The sequence below is a fragment of the Podarcis melisellensis genome (assembly GCF_964234715.1).
Source record: "Podarcis melisellensis genome assembly, chromosome: 5".
NCBI classification, from domain to species: domain Eukaryota; kingdom Metazoa; phylum Chordata; class Lepidosauria; order Squamata; family Lacertidae; genus Podarcis; species Podarcis melisellensis.
In genome coordinates this window covers 44,733,674-44,759,305 of record NC_138537.1, presented here as the reverse complement: position 1 = coordinate 44,759,305, position 25,632 = coordinate 44,733,674, and the positions used below count along the sequence as shown (strand labels likewise).

Here is a 25,632-nt window from a genome sequence, read left to right as displayed (position 1 = left end):
GTGCCTGAAATTCAGTGATGGGAAATGACCACTTGATGCATTTTGAGTTCCTAATGTGAACAAGAACAAATAAAACAATTTTACTGTCAGATCATGATAATGCCAACTGTCAGACAAAACCTTGGAGTTTTGACTATGAAGCTAAAAATCTAAACCAGAGTGCCTCCAATTGTACATTTTACATTTTAGGGTTTAGATTAGAAGGATCAGATGTCGCTTTTCGAATCTCTTCTTCATCCTCTTGGACAAGCGAAGCACACTTCCACTCTCACAAAAGGGGAAAGATCCCATTGGTTTTGATTTCTGCCCCTTCCCTCCAGCCCAGCTTCCCCACATCACATCCCCAGCCGTTTCAGAGAGTCTCTTGATCCTTGAGATTAGCCTTTCAGGAGCACAAGGGGCTTCAGCAGGAAGGAAGTGGTAGGAAAGTCCCACTTCACATTAATAACTCTGCTCACATTTCTCAGGATCTCACCCAGTATATCCCATGTTCTGTTCTCTCCGTTTCTTTGCATTAAAACAACTAACAAATATGTCAACATTTATATTAGCAGCACATCGCCATTAATTGTTTTTAAGCACGGATCAGAATTAGAGGACATGCTTTGGTAGAAAATCCCAAGACTGGCCTCCAGCATTTCCAGTTAAAGGTTTAACTGACAAGAGAACAGTTCTCTGCCTGAGATCCCAGAGAGTTGCTGCCCATCAGAAAATACAATGTTAGATAGATAAAACATCAGACCTAACAGAAGGCAGTTCTAACATAAGGCAGTTTCCTAAATTATTATTTGCAAGCCTTCTCAACTCCCTGATGAAGGAGACCAAAAATTCTCATCCTGCGGAAGAGAAATGGATGCTGAGAGATTGCAAGTGGCTAGTTTAAGGGGTTCTGTTGAACCAAAATCTCTTTACAGACTTCTGCCCATCAGATCACTTTTACATGGGAGAAATATACAGTAACAGAAAATGCTGCTTGTTGCAGGACAAAATAAGAGGGAGTAGCAGTGCTCTGCATAGATATAGAACATTATATAGAAAGAAAAGATTGCTGCTGCTTCTGATTCATGTTACAGCTCCACCCAGAGTATAAAGCAGTGAAGGATTCAAAAATTTCAAAAAGAGCAGCAAAAGGAGAGAGAAGCTGGAAAAACACAGGAGTTATATTTCTCTTAGCCAAATCCCTATCCTTAGAATGGATCTTACGCTGAGAATGAGCAAATCTCTCAATTTCACTTCTTCTCAGTTTCAGTTTTTCCAAGCTTAAGTTCATTTTTCCACATCAGTTTGTTGCTAAGCTGTCCTAATTATTCCTCAGCATTTTAGTGGAGATTTATCCTAATACACACATTTTGAATGCATTTTCCCCTAATATAACACATTTTTGTAGGTTATTTTGCTAAGATGTGCATTTTAGGCACACTTTACCCTAGCATATGCATTTTTATACACATTACATATTTGACTGGAAAACACATTGCAAAATTCAGAGCAGTGTGAATTTTGAAGGCTGGTTGTGTTTTGTGTGTATTGTTTTGGAAAGTGGGAATGAGGTAGGCTCAACTTTAAATGTTCACTTCAGTTCATAAGTTTATTGTTCTAGCCAATGGCCATGAGAAACTTGTATTAATAAAATAAACTTTAAATGTGAACTGAGTTGACTTGCTCCTCCATTCCTACCCCACACAGTGATATTTGCATAGGTACTCTCCTTTCTCTCTCCCCCCCGCCCCAGGTAAACCTACAAAGGTGGGGCACAGCTTTCCCTTGTTTTTCTAAGGGCAGTGGGAGGAGCATGTGGCATTTGCAGGCGCATGAACAGAAGCCAGAGGAATCCTTTTCCTGTCATGAATAAAGAGTGCCTAGAACAGATTCCAAATAACTCCTCAGAAGAAATCATGCCTCCACAAATAGGCAACCACAGGGATTTAAGAGTTTTTTAAATAAGAGATGTGATGGCTCCCACAAGGAAAGAAGTGTTCGCTGTATTAAGCCATGACATACCTGACAATGGCACACAATTAACTTTTCAGAAGAGGGAATACAATGCACACCAAGTCAACCTGGGAGGAGTAGAGATTCACTCATAAGGTAAAGATAACAAAGTCAATGTACTGAAGTGGCAAGGAATAAATGGGGGAGGGGGACATGTTGCCTGAGCAATTGAAAAGCTGGTGTAAGAGCAGAAACTGAAAAAGTAAGTGACATTGGCAAGACGCATTAGGGTTTTTGTTGTTGTTTTTAAATTCTGCCCCATAAAAAGGGCAACAAATTTCTGATTGCATTCGGGCAAGCGAGTGTGCATAAAGTGACAACGATGGATAAATTCCGTATGATCTTCCAGTTCCTCCAGTCCAACCAGGAATCATTCATGAATGGCATATGTGGCATCATGGCTCTTGCCAGTGCACAAATGTACGTGGCTTTTGACTTCAACTGCCCATGTCTACCAGGTTATAACCTGGCCTATGGGATGGGTATCCTGTTTGTGCCACCCCTAGTCTTGTTTCTACTGGGCTTTGTGATGAATAACAATGTCTCCATGTTGGCTGAAGAGTGGAAAAGACCCACAGGGAAGAGGCAGAAAGACCCGGCTGTCCTGCGTTACATGTTCTGCTCCATGGCACAGCGGGCTATGATTGCTCCTGCTGTTTGGATTTCAGTCACACTGTTGCATGGAGAGTGCTTTATATGTGCCTTCAGCACCTTTGTGCCTGTAGATAAGTTGGGGAACCAGAGCTATACCCAACTACCTGAGAAGGAACTGAGGAGAATTCTGGCCCGGATTCCCTGCACAGACATCTACAAGGGGCAGGAACTTATTGCCAAAGAGGTGGCAACCAGGTATCTGCGCTGTATATCACAGGTAAGCAAAAAGTGATTGCATGATTTGCTGAAGTTAATTTGGTGTAGAGAATGGGAGAGACCCCTTATAAAGCTGGCAGGCTTTTTATATGACTTTATATGCACTTATCATGCTATCATTTCCTATGCACTGCAAGCACTCTGAGCATTTTTCAGCATGCTGCAGTTCTTTATTACTGGTAAGAAACACAACACTTTTCCTCCTTCTCTTGAGGTCCCGCTTCATAGAAAACATGTTTAAAATGTGATGTAATGGATATACTCCTCGTGCTACAATTGCAGTTTATTCTTTTTACAGCATAAATTGTGGGCCTTAATCACAGGTAAGTGTGCACACATTTGGAGCTGCAATGTGTGCTAGTTCCACATTCAAAGAGTGGGCTTATGTAGGGTGCACTCTGCAAAACAGAGTGCTTGATTCCTTACTGTAATAATTCCATGCATTGTTTTTGGTAAGAAGTATGGATTATAGAAGGAAGTGAGAGAAGAAGGGATGAACTCCTATAATTAAACTTCCCCTGCTTCCAAATATTCCATTTGCAATGCAAATACAGACAAATATATCCAGTGATCCCAACCTAAAACAGGCAGGTCAATACAGTCCTTTCCTGTTGTTTACTGCGTTCAGTCTGCATTTGTTCTCTGCATCTTAAATAGGATGCAAATTCCCTCTAGGTTTTCACCTGGGAACAACGTCAAAGTCATTTTAAAAATCTGATTTGATCACTTGTGTTCTCACCAATCTGATGCTGCCACTGTTCTGTTTCCCCTTGGCATTGCTTGGCAATGTTAGCCCTTCCTCAGCTGTGTATTAGTTGGATAACCACTGCTTTTCTTAGTATTGAACATTAAGAATGTATTGGAATAAATATTCAGATCTTTCTTTAATCAGAACTTTCTTTAATCATGCAATATTTGTTGCACTGTTGCTGTTTTTAAATTTGGCATTATAGATAATCAATTCATTCTATTAAAAAACCCAATTCTAAATACTTTTGTGTTTGAATGGTTCTACTTAGTATTGCTGAAATGACATGCCAGTTTCAGCATGAGACAAAAATGTACTCCTTTAAAAAAAAAAAAGAAAGCCAAGAGGAAAAATACTGGATTTAGGAGTGGGGAAATAATTTGTTTATGCAATACTTTTTAGAAAATTATTATCCAGACAGGCCAAAGACATAGGTAACTGCTGCAATATAGGAGATGCTGTGTTGTAGTTTAGGGATAGAGAACCTGTGGACCTCTAGATGTTGTTGGACCACAACTCTCATTATCCCTAACCATTGGCCATGTTGGGCTGATGGGAGTGGTGGCAAACAACATCAGGAAGGTTACAGATTCCTTATTCCTGGTGTAGTTGCTCCCCAACACATCCCTGTTAAAATGGATTGAACTGTGTTCTGGTTCAGGAAAACTAAAAGATTTGGTCTAGATTTTGGTTCAGGTTCCATTTGATCCCCCAATTTCAAGAGCTTCAAATATAACAGCACAGGGCTTTCATTGGATTTATATCTGGCAAACAAATATGGAAACATCACTGCCATTGTACAATGAGGTAGATTGTGATGTTAGTTCACACAACTGGATCATCCACTCATTGATGGATGAGACATGAGCCTAGCAGCCCCACAATCTTTTGAGGTTGCTAGTCCCAATATCCACAGATTCTGGAAGACCACTGATAATCATGACTGCAATTGTGTACTACATAGATTTCTCTATCCCACTCCCACAACCACCTCCCTAATAATAGTATGATGTTTGGTTTTCCCGTTCAGGCAATGGGCTGGACCTTTGTGCTGTTGATGACCTTGTTGGCATTCCTTGTTCGTTCCTTACGTCCCTGCTTTACTCAAGCCGCATTCCTGAAGAGCAAGTATTGGTCTCACTATATCGACATCGAACGCAAGCTCTTTGATGAGACCTGCACGGAACATGCTAAAAGCTTTGCCAAGGTTTGCATCCAGCAGTTTTTTGAGGGCACAAATAAGGACCTAAGCATGGGTCATGCAACCTTTGTGGAAAAGACACCTTCCGAAACAGGAGAAGAGAAGGAAAAATTGCTGGGTATCATGGATCAAGGGACCATGAACAAAATTCTGAAGAACTGGCACAAATGTAAGCCCCCTTTGTGCCTCAGCCAAGAGGTGATCCAGAATGGGAAATGTGGGGCAGGAGAAATCGCACACCCTCAGCCGCCTAAAAGAGAGTATGCTACCTATTACAGCAAAGTCTGAGGACGGAGTGGAAGTAATCAGAAAGCACATATCCCTTTAGATCACGGCTTGGGACCACACATTTATCAAGGAGATCCTTCAACTATTCATTGTGAGAGCATCCGGAACACCTGCCCAAAAGTCTCCCCCCCCCCCCGAGCTTTTCTGTGGACACTAGCATGGAATAGAACAAATAAACATGGACAATGCTCACCTGTTGATTTTGTCAAGAAGAAAAGAGATGTCAGAAAGACTAAACGGTGATGGCACCTTAAATTGGATGACTGCTGAGATAAAAATAATATAACAAAAACTATGAGGTGGTTCATTGTTGGTTTGAATAAGATATTTATTCCCTGCTAAACTCTAAAGGATAGACCATTTGTCTCAGCAGCAAGTAACATCACATTTTGATTTGAAAAATCTCTACCAATTTCTTCAGATGAAAACCACCTGCTAAGTCTTCATTGTATGTGAAAGGCACAAAACAGATGTTTCATTTTATTGTAAAGGAAAGACTAAAAACAGGTAATACTATCTTTACAGGGGTACATTTCTGTTGGTAGTAAAACAAAACCAACGTTTTCAAGACTTGCAGGAATGTTTTAGGCACAAACCAAAAGCACAAAAGCAGTATTTCAAATACACCAGAGGGCGCCATAAACTAGCAACAAATACCTGACCATAGCAGCTATAAGGCTCTGTTTCTTCCCTTATCTCCTTATCATATAAATAAGACTTGTTTAGCTTTGACTTGTACAACATGCTCTGACAAAATCTGTTTAGGATAAGAAAATGTGTTGAAGGGTATGCAGAATTAGAGATGAATGAGTATGTTTTAAGGACAGTATTATAAATCCACTAACTGAAAGAAGGAAGAGCCACATTCAAATATTACAAATTAAGCTTAACTATCTGCCCCATAACTAAATGAATTGGCAGCTGATCTGGGGTAATTTCAAGATGTCTTGTCCTTTAATAAGCATAGAACATCAGCTGCATTAACCTAAATGTTTCTTCTGAACCATTTAAGAAACCAATTACAATTTTCAGAGTAGTAGCCATGTTGATCTGTTGCAGCAAAAATAATTCAGAGTCTTGTGACACCTTAGCTTTCATAGACAAGAGAGCCCTCTGCATCATATGACCAATTAATGATCCAGTTTGCACTTCACATTAAAAACCATAGTTTGTTTTTAAGTACGGTTTAATGTGATGTGCAAGCTGGGCCAGTGTGCCCATTCGTGATGTTCTCAACTAGTGTTCAGTGGAAGCTTCAATGGATTCCACAAAAAGTAGTCTTACTCTTGGCATCGGAATGAGGAGGATGCAAGGGCAGGGCTATTCAACATGTCAGACATCACTGGCATGTCTATATTTATGTGCTTCCTGGTTTGTCAAGTCATGTGTCGCTCAGTGTAGCCTTTGCAAAGCAAGTTTTCTTTAGCTTGATGATGAATGATGTTTTTGTTGTGACCAGTAGTGGTGGAGGAAAGAGGTAAAGGCCTAGACTCTAGGGGAAATGGTTGCAGCTCTTGCTTATTTAACTACTATTGTACACACTTTGCACCCTACTAGTCTCCATCATCTAGATAGGACATAGGCTTACTTCTCACTGTAAGTTCCTTAGCTGTAAGAATTCAGCAAGGCCAGCCCTATTGTCAAGCACAGCAAGGCAGCTGTTTCTGAGATGACAGCAAACTGCTATTTCTAATTTATTGCTGTTGTATTTTTCCTGCCAAGGAGAGGTGAGATTTTCTGCCGCATGTGCCAAAATAATTTCACCAGCCCTGGATGTTATGCACCTGGACTGGTGGGGTGGATGTATATGCCCTTTACTGCTCCACCTCAGGCAGCAAAATGCTTCAGGCCAGCTCTAACCTTGAACGGAAAAGGGGGGATTTAATAATAAATCCCTGGACACAGAACACTAGGTATCAGGAAGAAGAGGAATAACCTTGCCATCTTCTAGACATCTCTGTTTTTAATGTAGAGCTGAGAGAGACATCTAGTTTTGCTTTTTTTTGTTCTGTTTTTACGTAGTACAGATTTATCATCTCAGTGAGTGTCAAACTAAGTAAGATACTGGAGGAATATAAGAAGTCTCCTGACAGTTTTTGGTTTTACTTTAATATAGCTGCTAGAGGTTGCAATTTTGATCAGTGCAATGGTGGGGAGATGAGGTATTTAACTCATTCAATATAGCCTCCCTTTCCAATGAAAACTGACCTCCCCGAGGTGATGTTTTCTCGGTATGGAATAAGCTAAAAGGACCACATATACCCCAACCCCAGGCTGGTTGGAGAGAAGGAAGAGATTAAGTGTTCCCTCTCCTGCTGCTGCTCTGATCAATTTCACGGCTGCCTCATCGCCAGGGCTGCTCCCAAGACGTGTTGCTGCCTGAGGCAAAATACAGAATGATGCATCCATCTAGGGATGGATGAACCTGTTAATTTCAGTTTCTCTCAATGTCTCACATTTTTCCACTCCAAATCCAGTTTGTATTATTTTGCATTTTTAAAAATGTAATAGCCTTCATGAGAATCATAGAGGAGCAATGTGCACTAAAATGCTAACATACACATATTGGCCACTATATACATTTTTGCAAGCAATATAGTGCACTTTTGAATGCTGTTTCCCCTAAAATACGCATTTTTATACACACTATTCCCTAATATGTGTACTTTTGTACACATTTCAGTTTGGAGAATTGCATCACAAAATTTGGAGAAGTGTGAATTTCAGGGTATAGCTGCATTTCGGTTCACATATTGTTTCAGAAAGAGTGGATCTTAATGTGGATCAGACCAAATTTCTGCCCCATCCCATTCAAAGTACAGAAGTTGGCTGTTCTGGCACTTGAACAGTCAACACTGGCAATGGGATAACATCCCCACATGCTCCGAGGACAGATGGCTTGTTTAGCAATTGTACAACAACCCTGTGACACACATAGTTCTAATCTCCAACAGAGTAGAATGGCTGGAGGGATGCTCCTCTCCCCGCCCCCACTAGTATCTGCCACCTGAGGTCATTGCTGCACTCTGCCTCACTTGTAGGGGCTAATCATACAACAGGGCCACATGGCTGGCTCTGCCCTAGCTCCTCTGGCTTCCAGATGGGATAGTGTGTTCCTTTGTTCTGGGACTATCAAGAGCTGTACTCTTTATAATGACCTACTAGCTTACACTTGTACAGGTTCAGCAGGTACTACAGGAAAGCACAAAGCACAGGAAGGTGAGTTTACGCATGCACATTTAGAATGTGTGACTGCAGCTTCAAGTGACAATATGTAGATATGGAAGCCCTCACAGTAGGGTGAATCCAATGTGGGGTCCTAATTATGTTTTTGGGTGTGCGGAATCCAAATCTATTATTGTTGTGATTGGACAATATTTAGCTTGGTAAATCTATGTTTGATAAAGAAGCACATAAACTGTTTTCAGAAAAACAAAGAATTTTAATTTTACCTTCTGAAAATGTCAGGTAATGCTAACATTTTACTTACCAAGTTTTACTTACCAAGCAAAACTAAGTTATATTAATTTAACCATAATAGCTTTTGAAATTATGGCATCTCAGTAGTTTGTTTTTAATATTTTTTTATTAAAAAAAAACCTTCTAAATGTTTTAATCTTAAACTTATGCAGGTTTAATTTTTTTTAATTAATTTTTTTTAGGTGGCACCCACAATACCCAAAACATACTAACAAACTACAAGTCCATATAATAGAAAAAATGCAGCATGTTGTTATTTGCTGTGCATCCTATGCATATTCACTGCATTCTGCTGTTAAATATCTAAGTTAAATATCAAGTTTTAGGAAAACCTGTTCTTCCTGTTTGCAACGGAAGTATTTTGTGCCAGTTGCTGCCTGGTTGGCTCCCCATGTGGTAACCAGGCATCAGTTTTGGGAGTTGTGATAGCACATTCTTCCTCCCAATATCTGGGCTCCTATGGGGGGAAGGGTGGGGTATAAACTTAATTTAATAAATAAATATTTTGCCTGTTTCAAAAAATAATAATAATGGAGAATTGATAGGTGTTCTTTGTTTTCTTTTAGGCTGCAATCCTGTGCTCACTTACCCATGAATTTGTCTGAATAGGATTTGTATAGTGTTATGAGTTTGGGGTGTTGAACTGTATGCCGGAACCCTCTAATCTCTGGATCCAGCAAGTGTTAAAATCAAATCAAGCCTTCTAATTCCTGGAATAGCAAAGCTAGCCTCCTGGAAGGTGTAAGGAGAACAAAGGAAGGAGCTCTGTGGGAGAGGGCAAATGGGTGAGGCCCCTCCCTCAACTTGATAATTGGAAAGAGTGAAAAATTGCAGGGATGAAGGCCAGATGTAAAGCAGCAAGCTGGGAGAAGGCTGAGACAGAGCAATGTTTGATGCCCGTTTAAATCTAGTGCTGCGGCTACAGGAGAAACAAGACCCTTCTGGAGTGTTAATACTGTGAACCCCTCCATTGTAGACTCAAGTTGTATATATGTGTAATTAAACCATATATCATAAAGACACTACAGTCCCCAATGTGCCTCATTTCCAAAAGGAAACACGAACCCTGGGTAAGTGTCTGGAACCCCTGGAATCTCGCACTGCTGAGAGATTGGGGTGGCACACAACTAAACAATTGTGCTGCTAGTTCCCTTTGTATAGGTCCTTTATCTGATTTATATTTATAGCTAGACACCAGTATGGCAAATATGCATATTAATTATACACAAGTGAGGAGAGGGGAGTACTTTACACATGATTCCCTGCCCCTGGGAACCAGTATCAGTTTTTCTCTGAAACTGAAGAGCAAAAGCCTTCCTTATTTATTCCCAAATGTTCTGGAGCCTGTATATCAAGGACAGAGACCCTATGACCTTCCAGAGGTTGTTGGACTCCAACTCTTATCAGCCCCAGCCAAGATGGTCAACAGTTAGGGATGCTGGGAGTTGTCATCAAACAATGCCTGGAGAACCACAGGTTCCCCATCACTACTGTAAATCTTATCTGCAGCACTGTATCCCGCTGTCCTTGGGATCTGAGTGTCTTTGATTGTTACAGTGCTTGGTTCTCTCTCTGGTTGTCAGTTGCTGCCATGGGAAATGCAGACAGGAACAATGAAATGGTGAGACTTGTAGAACTGGGAAGCACATGTTTTGGAGGGTAGTGCAAACCTCTCTTTCAAACCAAAATCATTGACTCTTTTCAGTACGTCTGTTTATGTAGAACAATTGTGCTTAGGTGATGGGGACAGGGATCTCAATTGTACACACAAATAGACCCTTCCAGACATTGAAAATAATGTGACTAGGACTTAAGGGCAGACCCTGAAGCCCCCCTGCCTATGTATGCATTTTCTCCACTTGAATGGCTGGAACAGCTCTTGAGTTTCCTGTACACCTCCCCACTCAGGAGCAAGCAGGATGTGCCCTGGCATATATACTTAAAGAAAAATAAATACAGTTTAGAGAACAACTCCAGATTCCATTCAGTAAGCACTGTTAAATTTAGTTGAAAATCACTTCTTACTCACCATTTCCTTTTCTTTACTATGTGCTTCCTTTGTCACAGAGATTAACTGCTAACTGCCAACAATTAATTAGACCTGTCCTTCTTATGAGACACACAGGCCTGGAACAACCCTTTATTTCATCTTTTTCCATCACACAGATTGCCTTGCTCTCTCTGCCTTGCTTTCTCCATCCAATGAGTTGCCCATCTCCACAATGCAGCCTTCATACTCCCTTCATTCCCTGTTACAATGCTTCAGGCCCAGCTCAAAAGATTTTGCTGCCTGTAGCGAAACACCAAATGGTATCTGTCCCAAGTAACATTTGGCAATAGGGGAGAAATCACATTCAGTTCACTTTTAAAGCTGAACCCACCTAATTTGCACTTTCTGAAACAATATGAAACACTGTCACTCCTTAACATCCACACTTCTCCAAATTTTGCAATGCATCTCCAGTCAGATTTTATGTGCAAAAATATGTACCTATACTAACGTAAACTGTGCATAAAAACATATGTATTAGTGAAAATAAATTTCAAAAAGCATTTCGTTAGGGAGAATTGCTTTGAAAAAATGTGCATAATAGGCAAAATTGCACACAGAAATATTAGGAGGAACTTACACTAAAATGCTGGTGAATTTAAAAAACCGAATTTAAGATTGGGAGCGGGGGCGGGGGGAGATAAAAGGAAACTGACAGATTTGCTGATCCTTAGTCACAGTGCTTAATACCCACAAGTACTATGACAGTAAGCAAAAGCCAAAACTTCAAACATGGCAATTGCTGTTCTTTCATGATTCATTAATCCATCTGTCTGGAGTGGCTGCCTTTAACTGCCTGAAGGTATGGCCAGTTCTGTTATGTTTTGTGCTTCATCATGCTCTGTCTCCAGAACACGGCCTGAATAGTGGGTCCTCTCAGTGCCAGCTTCTCCCTTCCAACAGCTCACTCTGGCACTACTCACTAATAGATTTGACTATGCACATCCTGTCTGTTTCCTGCGCTTGTAGTCTCAAAGCTTGCCACGTGGATATTAGTGGCTAAGAAAAGAAAGAGGGAAGAGCATAAGCAACATGAGGAGGTGGGCATCAAGCATGAGAGCTGCGCATATGAAATCTGAAAACTGGTTAGTTCAGTTATAAAAGGAGCCACCGCGAGGGATTATATTTAAGTACATTTTGAAGGGTAAACAGGAATTCAACACCGGGGCACAGTGCAGCAGCTCAACTAAGTGAGGGATGGGGGACATGTGGCTCTCCAGATGTTGCTGGACTACAATTCCCATCAGTCCCAGTGGACGTGCCCAATTGTCTTATGGGTCCTGCCATTCACTGTCAACACTGGACCACAGCCAAGGACACAAGAGCTGAAACTCCAGAATAAGGACAGGAGCTGGGTGCAAAGCTGCAGTGAGTCTGCAGATGGCACTTGAGACAGACATAACAGTATGCCAGATTTCAGAACCAGACAAGCAGTCAGATCAGGGCTATAAGTACTAAGAACTGGAACCAAGACCTGATTCAGCAGAGGTTGTGGCCAGGTAAACAGTCTTCAAACACACATTGCAGGGAGTTGGACTATCAGGCATGTCCAACTCCCAAGAGAGAGGGGGGAGTCAAAGTTGTTGAGCATTTTTAGGGGGGGCAAGGGGGCAAAGCCAAAGTTGTTGAGCTTTTTTTAGGGAGGAAAAGCTAATCTAGCATTGTTAGCTTTATTTTGGGGGGACGGGACATCGCACACCTATTACAACATTGACACAGCAGTAACAGCTACTTTCATTTTCCTAACGTGCCGACTACATAAGCATTTGACACAACAGAGGAAAAGAGTGACGAAAGCTGGGGGTGAAGACTTTAACTCCACTGTGGGGTCGACCAGTTGGACATCCCTGGACTAGATGACTGCTTGAGTCCCAAATCTCACAGTGAGAGAAGCGCCAGAAGGCCCTCGGTGCTGGACCTCAGTGTCCGGGCTGAATGATGGGGGTGGAGACGCTCCTTCAGGTATACAGCACCAAGGCCGTTTAGGGCTTAAAAGGTCAGTACCAACACTTTGAATTAGAATCAGAGAGCACAAAGGCTGAGAACCATGTAGCCTGCCCAAGCAGTCAAACCTGGAAACACTTAAAGCCCATGCTAAATTGGGATGAACTATTTGGTTTCCTTGGGGCTTGAATTCATGCTAGAGACTGGAAGAATGACATTTCCTAACCCTTCTGCACTTCAGAACTCAGATGTGCATTGTAAGTGTATGTGACTTCTGAATATTTCTTACTCAGTTATGCCATTACAAAGTTCCCTCTATTTGTAGAGCAGGGCTTCCTGCCTATGGCATAGTTGTGTACACCAGCTGAAATAATAGGCAATCCATTAAAATAAAATTCCAGAAGAGTAGCTATGTTAGTATGTTGCCACAAGGAAGGTAAATAGTCCTTTCAGACAGGTGGTGGTTTCTGGTAGCTTCAACACTGCAGATGGCTAACCATCTGCTGTGGATGATACTCCTGTCCCCAATTAATAGAAAGGACAGGGGACTAGCCTTACTCCCAATGGAAAACCTTTCTATTAGAAGTCTGCATTGCAAAAATAAATAAATATCAGAACAGAAATAATGATACAGAATCAAGAATAGAAAGCAAGAGAGAAAAGGAGAGAAAATGTATAGCTAGGTTGGGGATGGATATGTATTTTAAAATACCCTGATTTTCTTTTTAAAAGAAATGAACCCAAAGAGGCTTACACGAAACATCAAAATCTATCATTTGTTTGGAATACTTAGAGTTTTATCCAATGTAGTGCTAAGAAATTGTCCTATCAGCACAAGGACTTCCTCCCCTCTCTTCCCTCTGTGTGTCCAAGTTTGTTTTGGAGCAGATTTGGGGGGTGGTACATGCAAGAGGGAGAGGAGGGAGGAGAGTCCTGTTACAGCAGCATAAGAAGCCTTACAGCCCGCTTTTTAGCCCTGAAAGGTGCTCAAGTAGTCTTACAAAAATTTCTCACAATAAAATGATATCCAAATGTAGTACCAGAAACAGAAATGTCCCTGTGCTGACACATTATTCAGTGGCATTTCCTGCCACCTGGCATCGGTCGTCCTTAGTGTCATCATGCAAGCCCAGGATGAAGGCAAGTCTTCCCTTGCTGCCATTTGGCAGCTGCCAGACAATGCCTCCCACTGAGATTCTCTAAAACCTGGGAGTGGGAGTGGGCAGCTGGATCTTGCACAGCCCATGATGGCTGATACATATAAAACCCCAAATGGCCACACACAAAAAAACTTCAAAAAAACAGTGAAATAAATATACCACATCATTATTGTATCACCACATTGCAGCAGGAGCTCATAAAACAAGACAATGGGACAAAAACAAACCAAACAGGAACAAAGAGCCAGAATTTGTCTTGGTGACTGAAGGCCCAAACTGATATGGTCCTCCTTGGAGAAGGCATTCCATGAAGTTGTCTCCTCAGCTGAAAAAGGCCTGCTCCCTAGTAGATGCCTGCGGGCTTGAGAGTTAGCCGTTGGGGACTCAACAAAAGGAGGTAATGACAGGTATGATCCAAAAGGGTCCAGTGATGCTCATGTAATCAATGTCACCACAGCAAACAGCAGCAACAACACACGAAAACCCCAGTGTAGCACTTGCTCGTCTTTCTGACATCACTCAGCATTATGGATTCTTAGTCACCCTTTGCTTTAAAGACAGTGGCGTTTTATCTCACCATAATTACAGTACTTACTTAGAGCAGCGTGAACTTTACTAGGAAAAGCTTATAAAATATGGTGAAGTAACCATAACAGCACCTATATCGCCAACTGCATCATCTTGTAAAGGCAAAAATCCTTTGTTCTTGAGCAAGCATTATTTTGGGGGCCAGGGAAGAAACTGCAGTGCCTATTTTCACAGCCCAGACAGCTGAAGGCAAAGCTTGTTTTTTTTCCTGTTCTGTGAATGAGTCATCTTGATCTGGTTATGAAGAGTTTCATTTTTTCCAGTAATTTCCCTACCATTTTTTTCCTATCATTTCCCTACGCTTTTCTCCTTTCCTTAAAGGCACAGTGTTCTGTTTGACAGCAAGAGGATGAATCTGGCCAATTCTTTCTCCCTCCCTCCCTCCCTCTACAATCCCCACCCAGACGGAAGCCTCTCCCCTCCCTTTGCACATGAAAATTAAACAAAAAAACCCAAAAAAAACTACACCACCCAGGCCCTTTGCAAGCAAAAGGAAGCTGCTGGATAGCAGCACACTCACACTTTTTAACTCTTTCTTCTGTCAGTGGCAATTTCTGCATCTGATCCCATTCTCTGTCCTCACGTGCCGGGCAGCCAGATGTTCCTGGAATAGATTCAAAACCCACGTGGCCAGCTAAAAAGAGGCTCGGGAAACTGATACAGTGACCTGCAGAAGTAAGTAACTTTTTTTTATCTCTCATCAAGTTTCATTTTGATTTTGGGAAACCTGGAGCTTTCTGAAAACAAATACATGCACTAAATATATCTACTTGTGATTATTATTTTTAATAAAACAATCCCAGCACCACCACCCCTCTCCTATTATTAGCAAGAAAGAAGTTTGCTGGGCTGCCAGATGTCAGAGCTAGAGAAGTAGAAAAGATCAGTTTTGCCGCCTGTTTGCTTCCACCGTAAAAAGTTCTCAAACTATTTTTGTGCAGCGGTAGCAAATTGGCAGCAAGCCCAACTGGTTTACACACAATAGCTTACGCACTATATAGTCCTCTGCTATGCTATGTGAGCAGTTCTTTCACATCTTCTATCAATATTTCAATTTCAAGTGGTGCTTTTGTTTTGTTTCGATTTCAACAAGCCCTGCACAAGAACGTTAAAAGAATCTACAAATCTCTGGGTGGGGTAGTTGGTCTGTGTATGTACTGATGTGTGTGGCTGTTTCTGACATTCAGGCCTTGGTCTAAGGGTGTGGCTCTCAGGCACAAGGATGACACGTGAGATGCCAGCCGTATATATTTTTTGCATTTATGTTGCAAGTGACCTTACACTATAAAGTATAAGAGTAATAGATTCCATCAGCATTAACAGGAGGTTAATAGTGTTTTTATATTTTCCTGAAGATTATAATGGAGGGAGGGAAAGAGAAGGAAAAAGAGAAGGAATGAGAAAGCCGGTCTTCCCTACTTCCCTACCCCAACCTGCCTCTTCTCAGATATATTAGAGATTTAAGGTGCCAAAATTGCTGCATAGAAGTTCAGTTCAGAGTATTAATGTGGATTCAGTCCCAAGAGTGCATGACTCAAGCACGTGTATGAGTAGATGGAAAGGAATTTCCTGGTTCTTCCTCTCACTTGTATAATCATTTTTATTTTCTGCTATCTTCTGTACTGCAAGTACTCAGGCTGAAGATGCATAAAGCATTTACATAAGAAAAGCCCTGCCCAAAGTTCAACATCCTGTTTTCACAGTGGCCAACCATAATCATATGGGAAGCCCACAAACATCCTTTAATTGATAAGACTTGCAAACTAAGGTGTTAATTGACTTGCATTGATGAAGCCCAATTAAAATCCGTAGGAGAAAATTATATTTAGTTGGACGGCACCAGGTGCTGCAAGGACCACAAAGTAAGCTCCATTGAATTCAGCATGGCCTACCCCCAGGTATGTGGTATAGGACTGCAACCTAAAAATGCCTACAAGATTTTTAAAAACATAAGCTACAGCCCCATATTGGTTTTAGCTGTACTTAAGGCATGATGGGAGACTGTCCATGACTTGGAAGACCATACACCTACCACATCTTTCCTCCTCTGGCAGTTTGACTTAATGCTTATTATCAATGCTGTTTTTCTAGTAAAAGAGGTGTCGGAACTCATCATGAACACCTCCCTTGTTCTCTTATAATGGCAATGGCACCCACCTGAGAGGTGCTGGAACTGAGTGCCAGTGAGTTCCAGCTGAAACCCCCCCCCCCGCTTATTATTATTATTCGATGCAAAACACAAGCACGGTCAAGTTATTTGGGAACAGGGAACATAATTCTAGGAAATGCAACATATATGTATTTGTTTTTTAAAAAAACATCAGAAAATACTGCACATTCTGTTAATTTTATCACACGCTTCCCAAATAAGAGGACTGGTAAAAGAAACCCAAAGGGTACTGTTATAAGTGCCATATCTTTTCAGCAAGCTTGGAGGTTATGTCAGAACACAACACTATAACAGAGACTCCTCAAATGCAATGAATACCACAGCTTAGACAAGGTACAAACAAGTCCAAAAGGAACACAGAATGGTTAAAAATAGAAGAGTCAATGAAGCTATAAAAGGCAAGAAAGCTTCCTTTTAAAAGTGGAAGTCTTGCCCTCTGGGGGGCGGGGGGGAGCACACAGGCAAGCTATGTGTAAGTCAAGCAAATAAAGAACTTGAGGAGAACATTACAAAAAAAAATTAAAAAGTCAATAAAATTCTGTGAAGAAACTAGGATGACACTGGGGGTGTTAGATAACAGAAATGTGTCAAAATAATACTTAAGGAACACAGGGGATTTATTTTAATAAAATTTAGCAGGCATTGATAAAAAGCCATGTCCTTTGTGGATTTGTAACACACTAAAAATCAGTAAACAGATAAATGGACTGAGAGGGTGGAGGGAAGTAAACAGCCGCATCCGCTAAGATTCTGTGTTGAAAAGTGATCTAGTGTTTAACTATAAATGATATGAAGTTCAAGGTGAAGAGGGTAGTAACCTAGTTTAGAAATGACTTCAAATTATTCATTTTTCAAAATGCTGCAATCCAGACCAGAGTGAGAACAACTCGCGGGTGGGGGAACACCTCTGAATAAATGAGCAACAGAATGGCAGATATTATTCACTTTAACTACAAAGTGACACATATTGGAACAAAACAAACCCTACCATAGTATGAAGGAGAATCTAGAATTATCCATTTGGAGGACTGAAGGGATAACAGAGATGGTTACTTGTGGGGTAACTTTTTTTATTTATTTGTTGCTCCTGGCCCTAAGCTGCATTTATGGATGGTGAGGAAAAGGAGGAGGGATCAGGTTTCAGGCCTGCAGAGTGTTGGGGACTGAATTGGCTGTAACTGTTATGGAAAGATAGATTGGGACAGGGTTCCCATATTTCAAAAATCCAGGCACAAAAGTTGTTGATTTTTGGTTTTTTTGGGGGGGAGGGGTCAATGTTGTTGAGTTTTTTGAGAGGTTTTTAAGGAAATTCTACACTTACGACATGGGTTGCCATACATCTGTATTTTCCTGGACGTTCAAGCGATTTCTGCCTGGACACAGTTTCCGACATCCAAATCCCTGGTATGTCTGGGAAATTCCAGTCATATGGCAACCTTATATTGGGGTCCATAGGAAAAAATCATTACTAATTATGTTCATGTTGGGAAGGGGCCATAGTACAGCAGTAGAGCAGATGTTTTGAATACAGAAGGTTTCAAGATCAATCTCTGGCACCTCTAATTTACGCAGGGCCAACCCAAGACATTTGCTGCCTTAAGCAAGCGCCTCCTGCCCTTTCTATGTACAGAAGCCAACTGGACTGAGAGCCAAATCTTACCACAAGGCTGGTCATGGAATAGCACACTCCACTAAATCTCAGAAGGCCAACTTAGGAGGGCCATGTCAGGCCTTGTAGCACACACAATTCTGTCCTCCTGACAGAAGGAACTGGCCGGGGGCCTTATGAGGCACAGCCAGGAAGCTGCCGCTGGCATCCTCCATCTGCCACCTTAGGCAGTTGCCTCACTTTGCCTAATGGTAGGGCCAGCCTATAATTTAAGTAGCTCAGGTAGCAGGTGATAGGAAAGGTCTGATACCTTGCTATTCCTAGGGTACCTCCAGACCAGCCCTATCTTGCAGGAGGCATTCAAGCACATGCTGGATTAAACTTTTATACATACAAGTATAATGCCCCAAATGTGCAATTAGTAAACCTATCACTAGATGGTGCTTGGAGATATATTATTCACATTGCTGAGTGGCCGTAATTGCTAGGATATGCAGCTGTGTCACCTAAGGTAATGAATTGTTGCTCCCATTAATTCATTACTCCATGTACCTCCCATTGATTCAAATTAGTCAGGCAATGACTATTTGTTCCTCATTATTCCATCCATCAAGTGCCATTCATTTGGTCCAACCTGTTCACACTAATACAGTAAACTCATGTAAATACTCCTGTGTTCATAACAACAGTCTGGTCAGAACTAGTGAATGGAAGTACAACAAAACTGAGGATTCATCTGTCTCAAGATCACACAGAAAATTTGGTAGCAAAGTAACACATGGACAGAACCTAAGATTAACAGCAGCACATTTTCTATTCTGATAATGGTGTTTCTTCACTGAAAATTCAAACTCCAGTCGGTCATTAAAGCCTCATAGAAGTGAAGGTAAGCCATGCTTGAGTGTTCTCTTGTACGGTGAGATAAAAAGTCCAGCTACGGATTCAAAGGCAATGGAGTGCCAGATTGTTCACTAAAGTACATGACTGCCTAGTCCTTTCTAATCTTCTAGTATTATTAATGGAAGCAGCCGGTACAGTGGCAGACTGATCAGAAGAAAGTTGTTTCATTTATTATACATCCTTTATACTTTGGCAGATAAATAGGAACACTTCAAGGAAGATTCAGTGCTTTGTGGAACTCCCTACTGATTTCAGACAAGTATCAACAGTGTTCAGTTTTAGACGCTTGCTTAAGACCTTTCTGTTTATACTGATTTTTTATGCTGTTTATGGTATATTGTGCTTTTATGTTGTGCACCACTATGGTGTTTTTATGTTAAGCAGTATATACCGTATTTTTCACTCTATAACACGCACCCGACCATAACACGCACACAGTTTTTAGAGGAGGAAAATCCGTAAGCATGCCATCCGTAGGCATTTCCTCCATAACACGCACAGACATTTCCCCTTACTTTCTAGGAGGAAAAAAGTGAGTGTTATGGTGCAAAAAATACAGTACATTTGTGCCATAAATAAATAAAATTACATTAAGTCTAATGAAATATGACTTCCCCAAGATTCTATTAAATGTCATCATCAAAATGAATAGTACTAGTACAGGACAGCACATTTTGTAATGAAGCAACATAAATTCCCATGTTTTAATTGACACACGTTTCTGTCCTAAAACACTAGCTGTTTTTAGGATATTACATCTCAAAATAATGCTAGAAGTAGAGATTCACTGCTCAAATAAGACAGTATTCTACCTACCAACCAAGTACACTTGGTATGTAATTTATAGTACTAGGTAAAGAAAATACCAAAAGTATACCAAAATCCAGCAGACATTGCAAACAATATAGTGTGCATGGGATTATTATTGTAGCTATTAAGTAGATAAGAGTATGTATTATTGTATCTCTTGACCTTTAGCAACCATGATAATGCTTAGTTCCCAATGTTTAGTAACTATTCTGTTTTGCAGCCCATGGAAAGGTGAGAAGAACAAGACTCCGTGATGCTGCGGACAACTCCACATCAGAACACTGAAATCTGAACTGGATACAGAAAAGCAAAATGGCTGCCTTCATTGCTGAAAACTTCCGCTTCCTTTCACTTTTCTTCAAGAGCAAAGATGTGATGATTTTCAATGGCCTGGTGGCTCTGGGCACTGTTGGAAGCCAAGAACTTTTCTCTGTGGTTGCTTTCCATTGTCCATGCTCCCCAGCCAGGAACTACATCTATGGTCTGGCTGCCATTGGTGTACCAGCTCTGGCCCTGTTCGTCATTGGTGTCATCTGGAACAATCACACTTGGAACTTGGTAGCTGAATGCCACAAACGAGGAACCAAGAACTTTTCAGCAGCAGCCAACTTCTTGATCTTTGGCTCTGTCATGGGACGGGCTGCAGTTGCTCCTGTTACATGGTCCGTGATCTCACTGCTTCGTGGAGAGGCTTATGTCTGTGCCTTGAGTGAATTCATAGAACCTACATCTCTGGATAATTTTCCACCTGGCTATGGAGCAGAAACCATGGCCAGGTTCCCTTGTAAAGATGTGCCGCAAAACTTGACAAGATTTCAGGATGAGGTTATAAGACGATTAAAATATGAGTCTCAGGTATTGCATTTTACTTACTTGTTCGTCTGAAGCAAAGGAGTGCTGCCTCCTGCTTGGAATAAGAATAATTAAGGGCTTAGAACATATTTTTCCATTCCAAAATGTGTGCTTTTGGTATATTAGGATATGACACATACCTGATAATCTGTAAATTCCTAAAACAGGTTCATTTTAGATTCTTTATTAACTTCCCCTGCATCAACTAATATGATTAACTAATGGTAATTCCCTTTATTACTATTTTCCTTTCATTCTGCTAGTGAGTTTGCTTTTTCTTTTACTCCATTATCATTGTACATAGTTACTGTTATTATTCATATCATAGTATGAACTTTGGTTTTTCAGGATATCATAGTATGATAGCATGCCCCTGGGCTTTCTTTAGATCTGTGTGATTCTGCACCCATTTGCTGTTCTGGGCAAGGCTTAGACGTTAGTTCAATTTATTCTGTGGCTGTCCCAGTGGGGGCTGATCTACAAACCCTTGCAACCCAGTTCTTTGCATGATTACTTGAAGCAGCTACACTCAGTGCAGTGAAGCTCACCCCACAGTAAGAAAACATTGGATTGCAACCTTAAATGGTCAACAATCTACTGAACTGTCCTCTCTTTTGCTTCATTTTCAGCCTCTGTCTGGCCACTGGAAACTAAATCCTCTTATATTTCTCTACAACTGGGGCCCTCAACATAGCACCCTCAGACACTCCTTGACATTCACAAAGGCCCCCTGCTGCTCCCCATTGTTTGTTTTTGTTTTGGGGTATTTGTTTGGTTCGAAAGGATACCTGTTGTGAGGAGGGTTGTCTGATTTGGCAGGGGTGTGTGTGTTATAGGTGCTTTGCTTGTTTTAGGGCAGGCATGTACAACTCCCAAGAGACTGATCTACTCCCAGTATAAAAAAATTGGCAGTGATCTACCCAGTCATTGGAGGGGGAGCATGCATGGGGTGGGTGGATTGTCCGAAGTTCTTCAGCTTTTTTTTGCGAGGATTGCCCGAAGTTCTTCAACTTTTGTTAACTTTTGGTAATTTTTTTTTTAATCCCATGATCGATAGGGGTCCCGCGATCTATCAGGATCAGCCAGGGATCTTCTGGTAGATCGCGATCTACTGGTTGGACATGCCTGTTTTAGGGGATGTTGGGAAAGCATCACTTTTTCCTTTTGTGACATGTTTTTTTTGCTGCCCAGGACAGTTTCAGTGTCTCAAATGTGCCCCCATCCAGTGGGTCCCTGTTCCAGGATATACTGTATTTTTCCAAGTATATGACTAGGTTTTTGCAATTTCCAGTTTTACCAACTGTGGGATTTTTTCTATTTATATACAAAGCAATGTGTGGTAGCCAAGGATATCCTTTTGAACCCTACTTTCTCCTAAAGGGAATGCAAATTTTAATTGGTTTATTTGTCTTTCTTTTCAGCTGTTTGGGTGGATGCTCATTGGTGCGGTTGCAGTTATTGTGTTCATCACCAAGTGCCTCAAACACTGCTGCTCACCACTCAGCTACCGCCAGGAGGACTACTGGAATCTGTACCGCTCCAGCGAGGCCAAACTCTTCCAGCGCACTGCTGAGATACACTCGAAGGTTGTGGCTGCAAACAACGTCAAAAACTTCTTTGGCTTTGTGTGTCTGGATAAGGAAGAGAAGGAGTTGGTGCAGGAATTTGCTGTTGAAACCCTTCAGCCCAGGCCACAATGGGATGCCATCACAGGGGTCTATATCTATCGGGAGAAGAACGGCTCCCCCCTCTATAGCCGTCTCCATAAATGGGCCAAAGGTGTGACTGGAAACAGCTTAGGTCCTGACAGCCAGGAAATGGCCTTCTTAGCTACCTAGCAGAAGCTGTGGACTTAAAACACATTTCCCTGTTGGCAGTAAGTCCCATTGAACTCAATAGGTTTTACTTCTGAGTACACATGCATAGAATGAACTGCACTATAAGAGTGACCACTGCTCTTGGTACATCTATGCTGCAAGTGTTCATCCAAAAGACTACATTTTGAAACAGAAATTGAAGGAGCGGCAGAATGTCTGGAACTGTGGACTACTAAACTAAGACCACAGGACTGCAAGTCAAAGAGAATAATAAATCTAAAAGAAAACATTGCAGCTAATCTCTTGGATGGGGACAGCTGGTCTGATACCCAGAGGCCTCTCACTGATGTATTCTCACATACAATGGAAAGAAGAGGAAATGAACTGGATGCTCTGCTTACTCAAAAATTGCTGATTATTTTCCTCCTCATTTTGAAGACAATATAATGTCATCATGCAGCTGTGCCTTAGCTTTCTTTTGTTTCACTTCCTCCAGGAGGGCTCAAACATACATATATATATGTATGGGTGGGGAACCTGTGGTCCTCCCAGAGGCTGCTGAGCTCCAGCTCACATCAACCCCACACAGCATGGCCAATGATCAGGGGATGATGCATGCTGTAGGCTGGAAACACGTACAGTCATACCTCGGGTTGAATGCGCTTCGGGTTGAGCGTGTTCGAGTTGTGCTCTGCAGCAACCAGGAAGTAATGGAGTGCGTTACTTCCGGGTTTCGCTGCTTGCGCGGCGAAAAGCAACGCATGTGTGCCCAGATGTGCCGTCGCTAGTTACGTTTGCTTCTAGAGGTGAACGGGGCTCCAGAACAGATCCTGTTCATATCCAGAGATACCACTGAGATAGGCAACAAATTTCTGATTGCTAATACAGGAAATTATCAGCGGAGTCTCTCAGAAACCTACTTCCCTATCAAGATTCAGGGCTAGGACCCATAGGATTGGCTGAATTCTGTTTTTGTGAGTGGCCTCTGCCCTGTATTTCCTCCACAAGATTAAAAAAAACCCACCTAACTGACCTAGACTGGAATATTTTATTTAATGGACAAGACTCTGCAGTTTGCACTTTTATGATCCCGTTTCTCATTAGGACTCTTGAACATGCCTTCCCATGTACTGGACTTCAGATGATAGCACAATTGTCTCTGAATAACTGTCTACCAGCAAAGAGCTACTATTACCAAAAATGTCACAAGGTTCATCTTAGTTTGGGGGCTATCCTTTCTTAATAAAAGTTTCTGGGTGAGAGTAGAGTATGGTAAAGGGTCCTGCTTCAAGGGTCTGTTGTCCAAAGGGTGACTCCCCAAATTATTAAATCAGGGATTTTATCTAATTACCTGAATTGCTGCTATACAGAAAAGCACTTCTATTTATTTCCAGGATGGCTAATAGGCGGCCTCCATATCAGTTCCAATCAGCTCTAGCCAGCATGGCCAATGGTCAGATTATGGGAGTTGCAGTCTAACAATATCTAGAGGCGCACAGGTTAAGGGGTGATATGATAGCCATGTTCAAAAATATAAAAGGATGTCACATAGAGGAGGGAGAAAGGTTGTTTTCTGCTGCTACAGAGAAGCGGACACGGAGCAATGGATCCAAACTACAAGAAAGAAGAATTCCACCTAAACATTAGGAAGAACTTCCTGACAGTAAGAGCTGTTCGACAGTGGAATTTGCTGCCAAGGAGTGTGGTGGTCTCCTTCTTTGGAGGTCTTTAAGCAGAGGCTTGACAACCATATGTCAGGAGTGCTCTGATGGTGTTTCCTGCTTGGCAGGGGGTTGGAATCGATGGCCCTTGTGGTCTCTTCCAAATCTATGATTCTATCCATGACATATTCTACCTTTTGCAAGGTATGAACATTTAGTATCCTCAGCAAAAACCATAATCAGAATTTGATTCCTGCTTGGAGTTTTAAGCCACACTAAGATGAACAGAAGACCTGAAGACCTTCCTTTTCCTGGCTGAGGGACCCTATAAGAAGTCCGGTATCATGTACTGTAATTTGATTTTTTGTTTTTTCACTCCACGGCTCTTTCTAAACGCTGTTATAATTTCTCATGGCTTTTATGGTCTTCCTTATTCAAATATGGCACAAACCACATGGACTGTATAAACAACATGATCCAATGTATGTTTTGTCATTTTTCATGGTTCCAGTAAATGCTGCAACAGTCACCTTTCAAGTGACTTAACATCCGCATCTCTAGTTTTCTTGGGCATTCAAGACATTCACAAGTTTTATGTGGAATTGTAACATTAAACCATTATGGTTCTGTGAAGAAATCTAACATTAGTCTCACATGTGTCTGTCACATACCAAAATCTATAGGCATTGCAACTCACTTTCCCTGGCTTACTAAACCCCACTGCTGGAAAGCATATAAAGGGATGGGTTATGCCTGCTTTTCCAGGTCAGTTCTGTGTAAATAATCAGAAGAGATCTTGCCCCTTGAATTAATCAGGTGATCTGATGATTTTACATCAGTTCTGTGTTGTTTGTAAAATATATTCTGCTTATCCCAATTGTATTATTGCAAAGCTTTTGATAAGGATCAAGTGGGCAAAAAGGGGATGGAAGCAGTAACAAATGGGATGTAAAAGAGAAGGGACAATGATGTACAGCTGCTAAACATTAAGAGAAGGGATGTGAGACATTACCCCTACGTTATTCACTAGGCGGCTAGGACTTTTTCTATTCACCAGTTAAATAAATTACATTCTCTGGATTCTGTGCAATGCAGATATAGGATAGAAAGTGTAGAAGAAAAATTAGAGTTTTGCCTTGGAAAGTGTTTCTAATTTGGGTCATGGCTATATGACAAATCAGATATCAGAGGACCATTCTCACCTGCTATTTTTACATCGTGCTTAGGTGTCAAGTATATGTGCCATTTTAAAATAAGGGCTGGAAAACAGCCCTGGCATAATTTTCTAGGAATATATTCATAAAGTACAGCATCAATGGGTAACTCTAACTCTTGCATATTGGCATAACCAATAGTTCTCTCTTAAGTCAGATTTATGGTAGACTGTATGTATGTATGTGAGAATGAATCTAATGAGACAAGCCAGGAGACACACCCTAGAATACTGGCAGAAGACAGACACCAGAAGTATTCCTTGCACCTTTGAAAATGA

The 25,632-nt window shown here is 41.3% G+C and overlaps 2 protein-coding genes across 2 annotated transcripts; both read left to right on the top strand.

Moving 5' to 3' along the window:
• Positions 1 to 2,241: 2,241 nt before the first annotated feature.
• On the top strand, positions 2,242 to 5,099 carry CALHM1 (calcium homeostasis modulator 1; the record flags this gene model as incomplete). Its single annotated transcript, XM_081912253.1, has 2 exons — positions 2,242 to 2,863; positions 4,641 to 5,099. The coding sequence occupies exons 1-2, from the start codon at positions 2,315 to 2,317 to the stop codon at positions 5,097 to 5,099; spliced, it is 1,008 nt and encodes a 335-aa protein (XP_081768379.1). The 5' UTR covers positions 2,242 to 2,314.
• A 9,659-nt stretch (positions 5,100 to 14,758) lies between these two features.
• Positions 14,759 to 22,634, top strand: CALHM2 (calcium homeostasis modulator family member 2). Its single transcript, XM_081912010.1, has 3 exons — positions 14,759 to 14,996; positions 20,031 to 20,665; positions 22,084 to 22,634. The coding sequence occupies exons 2-3, from the start codon at positions 20,123 to 20,125 to the stop codon at positions 22,498 to 22,500; spliced, it is 960 nt and encodes a 319-aa protein (XP_081768136.1). The 5' UTR covers positions 14,759 to 14,996; positions 20,031 to 20,122; the 3' UTR covers positions 22,501 to 22,634.
• The last annotated feature ends 2,998 nt before the right edge of the window (positions 22,635 to 25,632 follow it).

Bases quoted from the DNA above. Each gene is read 5' to 3' on its own strand.
- CALHM2 (XM_081912010.1), top strand. From the start codon at position 20,123: ATGGCTGCCTTCATTGCTGAAAACTTCCGCTTCCTTTCACTTTTCTTC. The intron at 20,666-22,083 runs GTATTGCATTTT...CTTTCTTTTCAG, and splicing joins GATTAAAATATGAGTCTCAG to CTGTTTGGGTGGATGCTCAT.